This window comes from Coffea arabica, chromosome 4c (assembly GCF_036785885.1).
Source record: "Coffea arabica cultivar ET-39 chromosome 4c, Coffea Arabica ET-39 HiFi, whole genome shotgun sequence".
Classification (NCBI taxonomy): Eukaryota; Viridiplantae; Streptophyta; class Magnoliopsida; order Gentianales; family Rubiaceae; genus Coffea; species Coffea arabica.
Window position 1 is genome coordinate 50,475,971 of NC_092316.1, and position 17,148 is coordinate 50,493,118.

The following is a 17,148-nucleotide window of genomic DNA, read 5'->3' on the forward strand; positions in this document are numbered from 1 at the left end:
GAGTTGAATAGGAGGAAAGGAAGCAAACAAACTACACTAGAACTCATAGCTTCCTTGGCCTTCTGGCTAAGATGAAGCATCGTATCTGTTCTTGTCAGATTAATGTTTGGCGGATCAGGAGCAGGAACGGTTGCAAGGTTATGTACATTTTGCACACGGCGGAACTCTATTTGTATATGGTGTAATCTACTTTCAATAATGTATAATTTTAAAACAAAATTTTGTGGGTCTCACACATGTTGTTAAAAACGAGGTACAAAATGAGATTTAAACCGCATAAATTTTTTTAACCAAATCTTGACTTTGAACTATTTAGGGACGGTCTGCCTGATGACCGTCCCTACCCCAAATCCATGTCTGGTATATGGCCATTTCTTGCACAACACACCTTTTGCTTGCCTTCTAACTTTCGTTTAAGATTAGGGATCTCAAGTAAAAACATTGGGATTACTGTTTAAAAAACTAATTAATGGACTCCTCTAAGGTAATGAAATGCAAATCTCCATATTAGATGATAGTTTTTGAATTTCATAATTTTGGATTACATTTTGATTCACCCATGCGTTCTAAGCTAAACAAAATCAAATCACAAATACGTTTTAGTTTTGAAATTATACAGGCACATAACATTCTTAACACTCCCATGCAACGAACAAGAAATTACTCATTGATGTAAATGTGATACTTTACCTTATATATTACTAACACAAAAAGGAAATCCTACGCAAAGTGATGTATGATTTATACGACAAAACACTGATCTACCTCGTTCTCATATTTGTATCAATTACTCAGTCATATCATGTTTTTAAAATCGATTTTTACAGGTAAACTCATGTACAGAATCCAACCAGATCCTAAACGCAAATAATTTTCTGTTAAATCCATTGAGTACACTTGTACATGATTAATTAGCTTCATTGAGCCAAGAAAAATATAATTCAAAGATCAGATTTTTTGTTTGGTATAAACCACATGTATCCACATTCGTTTTACAATCTGTGACTAATGTAATTCAAGTCGGGCCTAGGAGAAACTCTCCCAACGTTTTCTCTTTCCATTCCCATAGTTTCAAAGATCAGATGTGGGGAATGCAAAAGAGGGGAGTTTGAGATCAGACATGGTCAGCCATCGAGTCGGTTAATTTTTTCCGTCCCACATTGATTACTTGTACAGGAGACAGAGCAGAGGAAAACTATAAAAGCTGATTAACTGAACCTTTAAACGCATACCTTTCTCGGCCTTTTGGCTAAGATCAAGTGTAGTATCTGTTCTTATCAGTTTAATATCTGATACGTGGGCCAACGGCCCACATGATATTAAATGAATTTTTCTGGGGGAAAGGCCCATCACGGTAGCTTGCTACCGGGGCCTTCGAGCGTCGCCCATGCGTTGCACTGCTGCATGGGCCTGGCGCACCCCACCAAATCTCCATCAAATGTTGTTTCTCGACTTTTAGTTGTATTTGGGGAATGAGCGCTGATCGTTTGTTGCCAAAAAAAAATTTATGCAGACGGGGGCTCTAATAAATGACACGAAAACCATCTAGTTAAATATAGGTCTCATTTGGCAAATAAATTTTTTGAATGTTTATCTAAAAATTTTATTGTAATTTATTGAGAAATTTTTTAAGATTATTATAATTAAAGTTGTTAAAAAAATTTATAGCAGATAACCAGGCCCAGGTTGTGGAAATTAGTAGATAAAAGAAAGCATACAAAAACCTTAACACAAGGGATATGTATTTCTCTCCATTTATTTGAATGTTTGGGAAGAAATGAAATAATTTGAGACTCATATTTCTAGTCTTTTATGGGAAATTTGACATGGGTTTTTTTTGTTAGCCTCCTTAAACTTTAAATAAGTTGGATTAAGCACACCTACATTTGGTTTGATGTTTGACTTCGTCCCAAATCATTCTAACAAATCTTTGCCCTTTCTTTAACAAATATTGTGAGAACTTTTTAACATTGAATCATAATTTCAGAATTTTGTGGATAATTGTAATTCAACTCTCTCTCTCTCTCCTCTCTAAACCAGTGAAACAATTGGTCACGAAATATAAAATGAGAAATATTTCTTTAACTGCCCTTAGGTTGCCGTGGATTTTCACAAACATATTTATAGAAAAGACACATCTGTAGAGACCATGCAAAAGCACACCTAAAAACACCAAGAAATCACTTAAAAACATCTAAACAAACACGTTCCTAGAATCTTGAAAATTACCCAAAACACACTTCAACACCTCTTTTACCATCAAGCCCAATTTCTCTTCGGTATTACGCCCACCACAATAACCCTCTTTCAACCCTTGGCATAACTGCCCCACCATCCTCCTCCTTCCCCCTTATCACTTGTTGTATCCCCATCTGCCATCCCACCTTGCAACAATTCCTTCCATCTTTTTTCCATCTTTGATATGCCCCGCCACCTTTGCCTAGCCTTTAATGTCGAAAGCTAGGGTAGCATTGGTAAGTGGATAGGTGGAAGAGGCTGTAGGGAAGAAAATAAATCAGTGACGTTGACAATTTTTGGGGTCATTTTGGACAAATCAAACACCTCAGCGGCCACTAAACTATTGGTCAAATCATGTTTTGGCCATCAAACTATTTTTCATTAGTAATTGACCACTAAATAACTTAATCAATAAACTCGTGACTATTTAGTCGATAATTGCTCTTAATCTGTAAAATTAGCAGTTAATCTGTAAAATAGGGTCGCGTAGTTGTTGGACAAATTATCTTGCATTTTGCCACTTGCACTACTAATTTCACAGATTAAGAACAATTATCGACTAAATGGTTACGGATTTACTGATTAAGTTATTTAGTGGTCAATTACTGATGAAAAATAGTTTGATGGCCAAAACATGATCTGACCAATAATTTAGTGGCCGCTGAAGTTTTTTGCCCTTTTTAAAATCCATACAAGCACTTCGTTCAAATACTTTACAAAAACACATATCCACAATAAAATGTATTAGAAAAAATTCTTAAATAAACAACAATCCTAACCGGTGGTGGAGCCAAGTGCAACCAAGGGAGGGCAATTACCCCTTCCTAATTTTGAAAAGTTTAATAGTTAAGGTAAGAAATTTTAGAATTTTATTTTTTATTTGTTCCCAATAAAATTTGACAAATGCAAGAAAAGAGGGAAAGGAAATAGAGGAGTAAGAGAAGGAGAGGAGGATGATGGCAGGGCAAAGAGGGTGGAGGCGGCCGGGAAAGAGAGAGAAGGGGGAATGGAGGTGGAGGGGGTGGTGGCAAAAGTGAGGGGCAAATGGTGGCAGAGAGCAGCGATACTAGAGGTGGGGGCGACAGTGATGGAGGAGGTGATATGATGAGGAATAATGGTGGTGAAAGAGGGAAAAAGATGTGTGTTTTTAGTATTTTGGGTGTATTTTTGATGTTTTGACATATGTTTTTATAAAAGGGAAAATCATTTAAAACGTCCCTCACATTTTGCAAGATGACTTTTTTCATTATTTACTTTTAAAAGTGTAATTTTACGTCCTTTACAAATTCATCTTGATCAAATTTGGTCTCTACTTAGATTTCCGACTAATTTTTAGTCGGAATCTACTACGTGCCTTGCACGTGATCATTTTTTTAAGGACAAAATTGTTAAATCAAATTTTACATAATCCAATTCATAGTCCCTCATATTTCGCAAAATGCATTTTTTCATCCATAACAATTTACAAAATGAATTAGTTTGTCCCTTACATTTCACAAAATGAATTTTTTCATCTCTCACATTTTTCAAAATGAATTTTTTCATCTTTCATTGATCATGTGTACAAATAGTTTTTTTTTTCTTTAAATCCATGTATATATCTATTTGATTTCGCCTTAATAGTACGAATACCATGTAATATATCTTTAGTTAATTTCACTTAAACAGGTTAATCGTAATTGTAATATGCTATTCAACATATATATATATATATATATATATACAGGGGTTTAAAACTAATAATTTTGTTTTAAACCAAGCATATATCTAGATGATTTCAGCATATGAACCTATTCAATATTTGTGACTTTTGTCTTTCAGTAATAATTTATTTATTGAGTTGTATAATAAAACCATCTAATTAATATGTCTTAACTTAAATTCTATAGTCGTGCTAACAAATTGCAGTTTAAATTTGAAATTTCTATTCACCACTTTTAGGACCAACATTTGAATTATTTGCTTTGTGATTGTTTTAAAATTTGAAAGTGCCAATCACTTACTTTTTTTTGTCATACTTTTCCTTTGTTTATTTTTTTGTCCAAATTTAATTCAAAATAAATACTCGATAATGTTTAGAATTAAATGTCTTCTTTGTTTTCAATTTTCGAGTAACGAAATGAATATGAATGAAAAACTAATAATTTTTTAAAAATCCATGTATATATCTATTTGATTTCACCTGAACAGTATGAATAGCATGTAATATATATCTATTTGATTTCGCTAGGTGAAATCAAATAGAGATATATAATGTGGTATTCGTACTGTTTAGGTGAAATCAAACATATATATATACATGTGTTTAAAAAAATTTATTCGCACACATGATCAATAGGGATAAAAAAAATTCATTGGGAAAAATGTGACGGATGAAAAATTCATTTTGTGAAATATGAGAGACGAAAAAAATTATTTTGTGAAATGTGAGGGACTATAAATCGAATTATATAAAATTTGATTGACAATTATGTCCTTCAAAAAATGAACACATGCAAGGCACGTAGTGGATTTCGGTCAAAAACTAGTCCGAAACTTAGGTATATGTAAAATTACACTTTTAAAAGTGAAGGACGAAAAAAGTTATTTTGCAAAATGTGATATTTTGAACGATTTTTCCTTTATAAAATTTGAACTTGGGATGTTCTAATAAGTTACTGTAGCAATGTAGATAAGTTTGTAATAAAACTTTATCTATAAAAAATACCTAAAAAAATGATCATAATAAAACTTTGTTTATTAAAAACATGCAAGAAAAAAGGACGATAATAATGTGAGTTGTAATAAAATACTGTTGCCCCACCCAAAAAATAGGTACGCTACATGCAGCGCGGTCGGTATCCCGCCCCTTCGTAAAGGACTAGTAATCAAATTATAAGGCAAAGTACAGAAATAGATATAGATAGGGCAAAGTACAGAAATAGGAGACACCAAATAATACGAGTTATACTTGATAGGGCAAAGTAGAGAAATAGCAGACGACAATAATATGAGTTGTACGTTGATTAGGAAGAAATCAACTATTATTAGTTGTACATTGATTAGGAAGAAATCAACTATTTTAAGTAAACGAATAACTCATGTAATAATTGATCCATTCGTACATGGACATCTAAGTCTATGGTTACAAGGGAGAGGAAGAAATCAACTATTTTTAGTGAACAAATAACTCGATTAACAATTGATATATTCTTATATAGAGACCTAAGTCTATGGTTAAAAGAGGAGAGGACAAAGAAATTTGCATTAATAGAAAGGAAAAAACAAAAATGCTACATAAAGTAGAGAAACAAACGACTAAAGGATTGTCATTTTCTGCCAAAAAATTGCATCATTTTTCGTGATTACATTTCCCTATTACCTTTTTCTCTTACATACATCAAATCGCTACAGTAACTTTTCCATGAAAAATGACGGAAAATGCAATCTAAACGGAGCCTAAGTATCATAACATAGAAGTCGATGTATCTACCAATGTTGTGGTTGTGGTCTTTGCTGCAACTTGACCCTTATTTAATAGACGTAGAGGTAAGTTAACTACTCTAGAATGGACCACAAGTTCAAAGAGCACAAGTTTAAACGGTTGTAGAAAAATTGCTTGGATTCATTTTGTTCAAACATATAAAATATAATCTCATTTGTTCAAAATGTAATTCACTTTCAACAATTTACAAATATAAAACAAAAATTTGTGGAGCGCACACATAGTGCAAAATTAATTTAGAAAATGTGATTGAACCTTACTTTTTTTTTAATCAAATCATGACCGTTAACGTTTAGGGACGGTTGCTACCTATCCCATTTTGCTCTAGAAGCGTTAGAGACGGGGATAGCTACAAAAAAGTTGGATGGCTTATTAAGGATAACTCATTATCCTTCCAAAATTAACCTTTTTGGAATATGGGCGCCAACAAAATCAACGTGTGCAATAATGATTGTTGGCCATCACAAAAGACTTAAAGTCTCGGTGGAGTGGGAGGTTAAGAGTTTAAATCTTGCCTCCTATCACTTGTAACTATATGTGATTTCTCCAAATTCATACGGGTGCGTAATGTATCTATTTGATATGTGGTTCAGCCCCGTCTATTTAGGCTCAGTTGTGTTTTTCCTAAAATAAGTTAGATTAAGAATAGAGTAGATAAGTGATGAGTGATTTAAAAAAAAAATACAAAACCAATGTGCAAAAGAAGTTCATAGTGTACAAATTGAAGGACCAAGGATAGGAACAGTCAATAGAGAAATTATCCGGACCAATTTTGTTCATTTTGCCCAAGATGTAACTCAATTTGTACACGATGTAACTTATTTTGCACAACATGTAACTATAGAATAAAATTTTGTAAGTTTTCATACATGATGTGAAAAATAATGTACCAATTGAAATCTAGACATTATTTTTTTTGATCAAATTTTAACCATCAACCTTCCGGAACGATTGCTTTTCGTACCCCATTTCCCAATAATGGCTGTTAGCTATTACAAAAAACTTAAAGTTTCGATAGAATGGGAGGCCAACATTCAAACCTTACCTCCCATCCCTTGACAGTATATATAGTTCTTCCAAATTTATACGGTTGCGTTGTGTACTTATTTGGTCCGTGGTTCAGTCCCATCTATTTCTCAATAGGCTCAGTTAGACTTCTCCCAGAATATGTTGGAATAAGAATAGAGCAGGTAAGTGACGAGTGATAAAAAAAAAAAAACCAATCTGCAAAGAAGTTCATAGGGTACAAATTGACGGTTGGAAGTCGAAGAATCCTGATTGGTGGCGACTGGTGAGTGTACGAGACTCGTCCTGGCAAGCACTAGCAAATAATTTACCCACGTTTGGGAAAAGAGAGAAGCCCGATCATCATCATGCTTGTAGCGTGGCAAAGTGCTAAAGGACAAAAGACACAGCTGACGTGGGACACGGCTGCCACCGAGTCTTCATCCCATGTATCGGAGCTTCCTGCTTCCCGCAGGTGCTGGCCACACGCCCATCCTCAACTCCTCACATTCCCCAGCCACGCCCGACACGACCCATTTAGACCGACGTGATACTCTCCCGACTCAATCTCCTCGCAACCCTCTTCGTTAAATCACAAGGGTCAGTCTTGGATTGCTTAAATCTATTGTTTGTCACACACAATTTCTTGATCTTTTCTTGCCTTCCTGCTCTTGGGTCTTTCTGTTTTTTTTTTTTTTTTTTTTTTTTTTTGTACTTCCTTGATTGAGACCTCATTTGATAGGGCTGTATTTCTCAGCCAAAAGGAAAAAATCAACTTTCAGCTTAATTTCTTCCATCGTTTCATTTTCTTGGGAAGCAGATTATAGGAGACTAGCTCTGGTTTTTCCCTTAAAAATTAGGTATTATAGGCGCTTTTAACGAATTGAAATACCATTTCTTTATTTGGTTTTTGTCATCCATGTCTTCTGTGCTGACAGGTGAAGGGGATTAAAGGATAATACAGAGTTGTGGGTCCAGTTTTATGGCTCTTTGCCTAGTATATGGTGTGTTGAACTCCAATTTCTGATCTTTGTCTGTTTTTTTTTTTTCTCTTTTCACGATGACAGGGTGTTTGTAATTGAAATCTAATCTGCTAAAGCATCACTAGCTAGCGGAGAAATGAGCATGAGTTCAGAGGAAAGTCCTGAATCAACACTTGAACCCGTCAGCAGGGTGGTCCAGACACCAACAACCAAGTAAGCACTTGAATTTATAAGAGCATTTATTTGTAATTACTTGTTGAGTATATATATATTTTTTTTACATTTATTAGAGTAGAACAAGGGAGGGATTCTTGGATTATATTCAACCATAGCTGCTTTGATCATGATGTATATAATCTAGTTTTGGGTTACCAGTCAACATCAGAGATATGAACGGCTTATATCTTGACAATAGATGCTAAGGAATTATGTAAAACTTGATATAGTTCTTTTCTTAACATAACGCTTATCTTAATGGATATGTTGTACTTTTAGATTTCTCAATTTTGTTGATGCAAAGATTATATGATTTGATTGGGAAGTGCGTTAGCTGTCAATAGATCTGATACGGTTATGTGTTGTTAATCTATGGATAGTTTAAAAAGGAAGAATACATTAGGAAAAATAAAAGTATGGTACGATACATCAAACAGGTATCTTTGTTGGGGATAAATGAGGCACTTGATTTTCCTACCAATAGCAGTTTGCCTCTGCATTCATTTGAAATCATAGTTAGCATTATTTGGCCCAAGCTTGCTATAATGCCTCCCTTATGAGCATAATAACATCTCGAATCGTTCTGTCATGAGACATCCATGAAACTGCTTCATGCCAAATACCTTCTTCTATTCTCTGTGGTTAAGTTGTTCTTTGCAGGACATACTCCCTTGGTGTGTTTCTGGCATTTAACCATAAGCAATGGATTGCTTTCCTTGTAAGTTTACTTAATAGAATTCAGAGACCAGTTAGCAAATTTTGGTATTCAAGAAAGTAAATGTTTCTCACCTTCAAAATTTGAAGAATGTATTTAATCTTTTCCAATAGGCAGTTTGATGTCCTTTGGTGGCTTGTGTCTTTAAAGTTGAAATGAATCTTATTTATGGGAATTTAACAGTTACTTGTATGGTTTTCTATGTTATTCATGTGAAACCCATTGCTCCTGTTCACCCCCGTCTCATGGCATGGCCAAAGGGCAATTTTGTTCCTGCAAGTAGGTTCTTCGTTTTAGATCTGCTAAGATATTGATGTGGAAAACATCGTAGGACTGAGAATGTCTCATTGTAATAGAAGTTTTGAGGCTTGTTTTGTAATTTGCATCATTGCTGGGAAACATTTTTAGAAATACTAGTGAGTTCTATGTCATTTTATAACAGGTCAAGCTTGTCTTGTATATTGCTTAGATATATCTAAAAACCATGCTTACACTGCAGGTGCCAGTCCGGCAGGAAGCATCAGGGGAAAGTGCCAAAAAGAATTCACAAGGCTGAGAGGGAGAAAATGAAGCGGGAGCACTTAAATGACCTCTTCCTCTCTTTGGCCAATGCTCTCGGTAAGTCCCTGGTTCTCTAAATTTCTTAATGTTCTAGTGATTCTGTCTTCCTCTTTCTACATCTTTCCATGAAAAAGCCCAATGATCGATCCTCGTTCAATTCCCAAAAGTGCAAACAATACGAACAGTTTGAATGAAATGGATTTTATGTAATTTTATCTTGCAGAAGTGTCTGAGGAGACAAATGGAAAGGCTTCTGTATTAAGTGAAGCTATTAGATTTGTGAAGGACATGCTTGCTCAGATTGAGTCTCTTAGAAGTGAAAATGCAGCTTTATCATCAGAATCTCAATATGTGGGTATTTTAGATCCTCAACTGGTATCTCTAGATGTCAATACAAATGTTTAATATGTCCTTATGTTAAAATATCATCCCGTTGTAACAACAGATGACTATGGAAAAGGAGGAGCTCCAAGACGAGACTAATTCTTTAGAGTCTCAAATTGCGGAACTGCAAAATCAGGTAAGAGAGAGAGTAGGCGAAGCAGAACTTGACTTGAATGCAACTCCTGGAGGTCAGTTCGATGGGTCAACACCACATCAAGTTGATGATTGCTTCAGATTTCCTGCTCTAGGGCCTGCAATTCAGCAACCTCAAAATGTAAAACCTGTATACGTCATCCCATTATGTTCCGATCCCAGTGTTTTCCAACAGCCTGGTAATGCGGAGACCGCTTCGAGCCCTCTAACAACGGTGAGCAAACCACAAGCTAGGTACCCCACTCCTGCTGATACATGGACATCGCAACTCCTTGAAAAGCATCCTGATTTAGGTGGAGGAGATGAACATTGTGGTGGCCGCAGCTGTTAATATACGGTCCATAAGCCCAAATAGAGTACTCACATAGTTGCACTTCTAGTTCCCTTAGTTTCTCAACTTGCAGTTTACTGCTTTTTAGTTTAGTTGGGTATGCTTTTATGGCAAATACAATTTGAATGTTTTCATGTTTGAGAGGGTGGAAGAATTGACTCTGATGTCTTTTTAGTATCCAGCAAAATCATCAATCTATTGTAGCATTGGAAATAGATAAGATGTCCAAACAATGCATGATCCTGAAGCAATGCATCCACTTTCCTCGAGGTGTTTCCCACTGCCTGCAAAACACAAGATCTAGTTCAGGAGCACTGCTGCTTCCTTTTCTTCTTCCACCAGTTTTACAGACGTCCTTAGTTTGCTTTTTGAACACAAATATCCTGCATGACATGACTGTTACTATTCTTGATCATCTATTCTATTGTTTGTAGTTTTGTCCTTTGAGTGAGTCGCTGAGAGGATACATAATTTTTTTTTTTACGACACGGGGTATCCGGGCTTTCGACCTAACTAATTCCCCTGTGGCTCGGGAAAGGGCACCATAATCCACTTTGAGCATGGTAACTATAGGCATTGGCGGAGCTAGAAAAAAATCTTAGTGGGGGCAAAAATAATATTAAAATTTTTTATTTACTCTTTTTCTAGTTTTTTAAGCAAAAAAAAAAAAATTACCAACAAGTACAAATGATACGTATATTTCATGAAAAACATAAAAAGATAAACTCAAAATTATTAATGTAATAATAATTGTATTTCAAAAACAAACTAAGCTATTTACAATTGCTCACGACGAGTTTTCATATTTTGATAATGGTTTGTAATTTTATCATTTTGGACTTCACAAAGTATATTTTTCTCAATATAAGTAACCAAACTAAATTTTGTGACTCATTCTTTTACATTTTTTCTAAAAAAAACTCTGAGGGCACACTTAAAATTATGTCAAAATTGTATAAGTATTATAGGAATTTAAGGCCCCACCTTAAATCCGCCCCTGACTATAGGATTCGAACACTGATCGATGTCTTAAATAAGGACTACATGACCGGCCGAGCTAACCGTGGGGTGAGAGGATACATAATTAAGTAGACAAATTTGTGAACGGGCTTTCCGCGATGTGTTATTAGACCTGATAGCCATTGATGATTGTAGAATTGCAATTTCATAATTAAGTGAGTTACACTTGTACCACTTAAGCCTCCTTTTCTTGGAATTTCCCAATTTTAAAGTACAGTTTGCTAAACAATAGACTTGGAGGAAGAAAAAAACCCATTTTCCCTTAAAATTGATGGACTAGATGACAAATTTGATTTTAGATCAGAAAAAAGTGAAAAGCATATAGAAATGCTGTTTAGAAAATGATATCCATAAGGGAAGAGGTCGCTTTTCAACTAACAGCACATTCGTTTCCAAAGCAGATTCTGTCTTTTCCTACATGAGAACACGACTTCTTTTAGGAAATGGATCCAATAACCAATCATGCAGAATCTAGAAGAAAGTGGCCTTATTGTTAATTTCTTTGATTACTGGCCATTTTCTTTGCGCTATCATCAGGGTTCAGGTCCAGTAGGTGACCTGTCCCACCCAACCCATCATTACCAACAATTGCAATAAAATCTGTACTCTTTCTATCAATTAATGTCATCCAAGTAGATTTGTTTGGGGTTGGGAGCCTTCCGGGAGGTTGGGAGTGTAACACTTACCCTTTCACCTTCTGTGTCAAAACTGCCTTCTACGGTTTCGTATCCCACATCGATAAACTCCGCGGGGGTGGAATTGGGAGGGTATATTAGTCTCCTGTGGATCCTTCAAAAGTTTTGTTGGCTTTTGAGGGTTGCTCGGGGTTAAGGTTAGTATAAACTGTCAAGAATCTACAGTGCTCGACAAACAAAAAGTAGTAGATTTGTTTGGATAGAGTATTATTTGAAATAATTATTGTAATATTTTTTGTGATGTCATATATGTGAGATAAAAAAATGATTGAAAATTTAAAAAAAATGGGTTAAAAAATATGTTTATAATGCAAGTAAAATATTATTTGAGATAATTTCACTGTCCAAACACGGTTCAACTTTCATTTGATTTCGTACAGAGTTTTGAAAATATTTTCTTAGAACTTGTCTTAAAATATTTTCTTAAATGAAGTAATTGTGGCCAAGATTTTATCTCACTGCTAGTTTGAACGAGTTTTTATGTGCAACAACAGTTAGTTTTATATTTTTGAGTCTGAGTTAGAAAAATCAACGAATACTTACGTTTGGATTGCAATTTTTCAAAAAAAAAAAATTTGCTACATTTTTCGTAAACACATTTTTCAATTACCTTTTTATCTCACAAATATCAAATAACTACAGTAATTTTTTTTACAAAAAGTCTAGAAAAATACAATCCAAACAAAACATCAAATCTTGTGCAAGTTTATTGTCCTCAGTCAATTGACCTGCTCTAAAGTCTTATAGTAAAACATACTGGGGCATGAACGCTTTGTGAATCGACCATATAATTGGTTAACGATTAATAGGATGGGCAAATTCTTAAGTCTCTAAAACTTAAGATTTGTGTAATGTCAAAGTTAATGAGAGGTGAGAAACGAACCATAAAAAGATAAAATCGATATTTCTTAATGATGAATTGCTTATGTAAAGAGTTGAGAGTTATCTTTGGACAATGTCGAATTCGTACTAGAATATGATGTATAGATTAGCGTAAAAGCTTGTTCAAACTTTCATTTTCTAAAGGTGCAGTCAATGCGATTGAATAGCAATATATTTTTTTAAATATTATTTTATTGGTATCACACTTCAATTTTTAATCAACTTTTTTTATCTTTCTAATAGCTTATTCATCTTATATATATATATATATATATATATATATATATATATATATATTATAAAAAGTATTACGTTAATAACATCTTTATCCAAATATATTGGATCAATTGTTTTTGAAAAATTTTATTATAACAATATATATGAAAAATTTTTACTGTAAATATTTTCTTAAAATATTTAATATATTATATAGATAAATTATTTTTATTTATAAATTACTGTAGTATTATATTTAAAAATTTTATTTTTGAAAAAATGGCGAACTCAAATGGACCATAAAGGAAACTCTCACAGGCATCCAGATTCCAAACACATTCCATTGTATTTTTTCATAGTACCCAACCTTTTTTTTTCTATAGAATTTTTATAACCTAACCTAACTTATTCTAGGGGAGGGGGAAGGGGAAAGGACTCGATGTGAATAAAAATTTCATCAAAACTGATCAATGAAAATCGTTATATATTATGATAAATTTTATATGAGACAAGATTCGAATCCTTAATCTCCTGTACCGCGTTCTTAGGCTTGGGATGACCGCTGTACCAAAAGCCTACCTAAGTAGAGTTACTGGCTGCCCCTTGTGAGCACATGATATCACTTGTCCACACTTGGCTTTACTTTTATGAAGCCATCTCTCTTTCACACACACACACACACAAAAAGAACTTTCCTGATTTCTGAGCCTCCTTGCTTGCTTATCACTTCATCAGTTCAGTTTTCTGACTAGGTTGCAACCCTGTTTACACCTTCTTCTACTAGCCAAAATCCAAGACCGAAACGGGACAAATAAAACTCTGCTAAAAATGCGAGGTGCTGGATCTGGAGCTGGAAGCTTACTTAAAGTTTTGGCCAACAACTTTGATGTTCTTGCTTGGTACCATCAATTAAACTTTTTTCCCCGTCAATTTTCACTTATTATTACAGCTTTTGGACTCACATTTATGGTTTTTTAGTACATAAGAGTTTGTGGGTTTTACGTTCCTTTTCTTGGATAGTTAATTAATTTCCTGAAGACGGTCTTTTTATTTCTTTTTGTTTTTTTTTTCCTGTTGTTTTCTTAAATACTAGGCTGGAGCCTAGATGGGCTAATATTATTTTTGAAAACCGGTTTATCCAAAGGATTTCTCTAATTTTGTTATGTTTGTTTGATATTGCAGGCCTGTGGTTAGTTTGGTGTATCCTCTGTAAGTGGGTCATTTGGAAATCTGAATGTGTGATTCAAATTCATAGCATTTCTTCTTTATTGTGTTTCCTTAAATTTGAAAGATTGAATTTTTTTTTTAATTTTTGAGACTATCTGTGTATGTTAAGGATTTTTGAAATGGTTGCATTTATTGTGATTATTTTGGCAGTTATGCTTCCATCAGGGCAATTGAGACCAAGTCTCCTGTAGATGATCAGCAGTGGCTGACTTATTGGATTCTCTACTCCATGATCACCCTGTTTGAGCTTACTTTTGCAAAAATCATTGAATGGTAATTCTCCTTTTGGGGCAGACATTTGACTATCAGTAGAAATCTTTTCCCGTTCTTTGGGATTGAACTTCCCTTCATAGCCTTTTATCAAAGCTTATTTTGCGGATTTATAGCAAAGCTAAAGTGGACCATTTAGCTGTATACCTGTTCAAGTTTTGAACTTTATGCTGATCTGTACTTATGGATTTAAGTTTACATTGTTGATCTGCAGAATTCTGTTACCCAAATGAGGTGTGTCGGTTCATTAAATTGTCTGAGGCTAAGGTGATTGTGAAAGGATAATTCAAGAGATGGGTGTAATTGATTTTGTCACCTGTGGACTAAAATTTCACTGGTGACGGTAGAAGTTGGATAGCTTCTTTTTAAGATCTTAGTACTAGCACTGTACTGCCTGCAGGGTTCACAATGGAGATTTTAGGGGACAGTTTTAAGTTTTAATAATTCGCGATTGGGGAGGAAGGGGGAGGTTTGGGTTGAGTTGAATGACAATTCCGGTAAGTAATGCTTTGGGAGAATTATACTGACTGTTACTACCATTTCTTCCACATAATTGGGCTTCCTATTTATAGCCTGCAAACCATCTGAGTATCCCGTCGTGGGTGAATTGATTATATTGCTCTCCACACCACTGGACAAAAAACATATCTTCATTATATCTCATGTTTTAAGCCTTGATCTTTGTTTTCAACAGGTTGTAGGTTTCAGCATTGTCTATCTGGAAAATTTTTTGTTCATTATTGCTTTCATGTTTTCCTTTATGGATTGAGATCAATCTAGAGATTTAAAAGTGTGATTTTTCTGAAGGTATTATGTTGTGGTTTTGATACAAGTTGGTGAATTGCAAATTTGTATTTGTCCTGCACCAACGTACATGTGAGGTCAGAGGATGTTGAGTACCTTTTTAATTTTTAACCCAATCTTTTGGCGCTTCACCTACTCTATTGCTCTGGCTAGCAATAAGGAAAGCGGCTTGCCAAAAATTTGATTTTCTGTCATTTACTCAATAAGTAGTTTGAACAGGGGAGGAACCAATTGCTTTAGGGGGAAGTGATGGCTTGCAGAAAATAAAAAAGATAATGGAACTTAGATTCCTTAAGGATTTTATGGATTTGCATTGATTGAAATGACTTCACCAAAATGACTCATTGTGCTTTGTATCTAACCATTATCGTTGGGCTGTTGCTTCAAGAACTTGTGGTTTAGGAGGAGAAAGCAGACAAAGTGAAGGTCTAGTTTGTCCCTCAAAAGTCTACATCTCTGTCTTAAAATTCAGCATTTTATCTGAGTTTTGGTGGTGAGGATCAAAGACAAGTTCAACTCATGTCCTCTTTCACTTTCCCCATGGTTGTGGGGTTTCATGTGTTTCTATCAGCTGTTTACAAACTTTTACCTTCTTGTTAATTGGTACTTTGTTAAAAATACCAAGAAAACTTATATGTCTTTATTTGCTATGTACTCAAATATTATGACTCAGTGTGGATCTTATTTGATTGTATAACCACCATTTCGTTTTTAGGTAAACAGCAACAGGTGCAGTAGAATTTGCTTTTTGTTTAGCTTGGAACTGCTTAAATCTCAGGGCAATTCAAATTCAATGCAGTCTTAAAATGTTTTGATCATTCATTTCTGCTGGTTTCAACTTAAAAGGCTTGGAATTTGCGTGTTAGAATCTGCATTTCTATCATGGCATCGTGTATAAATTAGTCATGTTTTCTGAATTTTCTAAAGCAGCATTATGTTAAGAGCTTGCTCAAAGTTTACCTTCTCAAAATGCCAGGATCCCTATCTGGTCTTATGCAAAACTGATCTTGACCTGCTGGTTGGTCATGCCATACTTCAACGGAGCTGCCTATGTCTACGAGCACTTTGTTAGGCCTACCTTTGTTAACCGACAGCCCGTCAACATTTGGTACGTTCCACGGAAGAAGGATGTCTTCAGTAAGCCAGACGACATTCTCACTGCAGCTGAGAAATACATTCAAGAACATGGAACAGAAGAATTTGAGAAGATGATTCACAGGGTATGTCGACTAATCTTTCTTCCATATGTTTCATTGGACCCTTTTTGAGAGCAAGTGAGGAATGCATTCCTGGAGATGCAGTCCTAACGTAAAATTATCTGTTATGGCATTCTTCATGGTTTGTTTTGGCAGTTCTTGCAGTATGGACTAATTTTCGTTTGAGTATCAGAATCATGTTGCTATTTTGTTCATGCAGACTGATAAGAATACGACGTACAGCAGCAATGACTACAATAACTACAGTTATTACGACGATGACTACAGATACTGATCCGTAATGGACTATGGCGTACGGACCTTAAAGGGTTTTACTGTTGCCATCTACCCTAGTATGTTTATGCTGTTGTAAAGAGTTTTGTTGCTGATGCTTCCATGTTTTGTGAAGGTGTACCATGAGTCTACGGTGTTTTGTATTATTAACTGTGGCTAGTGTTGTACCATCCTTCTTGGAACTAATAATAGTAGAGAACCCTTTGGCAAGATTTTCACTGGCACAAACTCGACAGCTTAATGAGTTTAATTCACTGGAAAGATTTTCTACACACAAAAAATTTGTGCTAGAATGAGTTGCAACACATTTATCAGATTCAGATTCCTCACATCTTCTTTGACTTTGTTAATATGTGTGCAGCTCCTTCATATTAACAACTCATGCTTTCAGGATGAGATTCAAGAAGAGGGTGATTACATGATTTATGCTACATCAAAATGACACCAACATCTAATGTATAGAGATAACCAAGA

At 34.8% G+C, this 17,148-nt stretch overlaps 2 protein-coding genes, 1 non-coding gene and 1 pseudogene across 5 annotated transcripts; all 4 read left to right on the forward strand.

The window, feature by feature from the left end:
* The first annotated feature begins 45 nt into the window (after nucleotides 1–45).
* On the forward strand, nucleotides 46–170 carry LOC113740471 (U2 spliceosomal RNA; annotated as a pseudogene).
* Nucleotides 171–1,228: 1,058 nt separating this feature from the next.
* Nucleotides 1,229–1,424, forward strand: LOC113740497 (U2 spliceosomal RNA). Its single transcript, XR_003460492.1, has one exon. It is a non-coding gene; the product is annotated as a U2 spliceosomal RNA (small nuclear RNA).
* Nucleotides 1,425–7,085: 5,661 nt separating this feature from the next.
* Nucleotides 7,086–10,257, forward strand: LOC113738471 (transcription factor bHLH47). Of its 2 annotated transcripts, none has more exons than XM_027265677.2 (5): nucleotides 7,086–7,327; nucleotides 7,795–7,923; nucleotides 9,141–9,259; nucleotides 9,426–9,553; nucleotides 9,648–10,257. In XM_027265677.2, the coding sequence occupies exons 2-5, from the start codon at nucleotides 7,847–7,849 to the stop codon at nucleotides 10,068–10,070; spliced, it is 747 nt and encodes a 248-aa protein (XP_027121478.1). In that variant the 5' UTR covers nucleotides 7,086–7,327; nucleotides 7,795–7,846; the 3' UTR covers nucleotides 10,071–10,257. The 2 variants fall into 2 exon arrangements, with proteins under 2 accessions (XP_027121478.1, XP_027121479.1); XM_027265678.2 differs by lacking the exon at nucleotides 7,086–7,327 and adding an exon at nucleotides 7,450–7,587.
* Nucleotides 10,258–13,496: 3,239 nt separating this feature from the next.
* On the forward strand, nucleotides 13,497–16,886 carry LOC113740338 (HVA22-like protein a). 2 transcript variants are annotated; one of them, XM_027267939.2, is made up of 5 exons: nucleotides 13,500–13,782; nucleotides 14,066–14,092; nucleotides 14,261–14,383; nucleotides 16,161–16,404; nucleotides 16,601–16,886. In XM_027267939.2, the coding sequence occupies exons 1-5, from the start codon at nucleotides 13,712–13,714 to the stop codon at nucleotides 16,673–16,675; spliced, it is 540 nt and encodes a 179-aa protein (XP_027123740.2). In that variant the 5' UTR covers nucleotides 13,500–13,711; the 3' UTR covers nucleotides 16,676–16,886. The 2 variants fall into 2 exon arrangements, with proteins under 2 accessions (XP_027123741.2, XP_027123740.2); XM_027267940.2 differs by lacking the exon at nucleotides 14,066–14,092 and having other exon boundaries at nucleotides 13,497–13,782.
* The last annotated feature ends 262 nt before the right edge of the window (nucleotides 16,887–17,148 follow it).

Coding starts and splice junctions, on each gene's coding strand:
- LOC113738471 (XM_027265677.2), top strand. CDS start 7,847: ATGAGCATGAGTTCAGAGGAAAGTCCTGAATCAACACTTGAACCCGTC. Junction 7,924..9,140: donor GTCCAGACACCAACAACCAA/GTAAGCACTTGA, acceptor CTTACACTGCAG/GTGCCAGTCCGGCAGGAAGC. Junction 9,554..9,647: donor TATCATCAGAATCTCAATAT/GTGGGTATTTTA, acceptor TTGTAACAACAG/ATGACTATGGAAAAGGAGGA.
- LOC113740338 (XM_027267939.2), top strand. CDS start 13,712: ATGCGAGGTGCTGGATCTGGAGCTGGAAGCTTACTTAAAGTTTTGGCC. Junction 13,783..14,065: donor AACTTTGATGTTCTTGCTTG/GTACCATCAATT, acceptor TTGATATTGCAG/GCCTGTGGTTAGTTTGGTGT. Junction 16,405..16,600: donor TTGAGAAGATGATTCACAGG/GTATGTCGACTA, acceptor TTGTTCATGCAG/ACTGATAAGAATACGACGTA.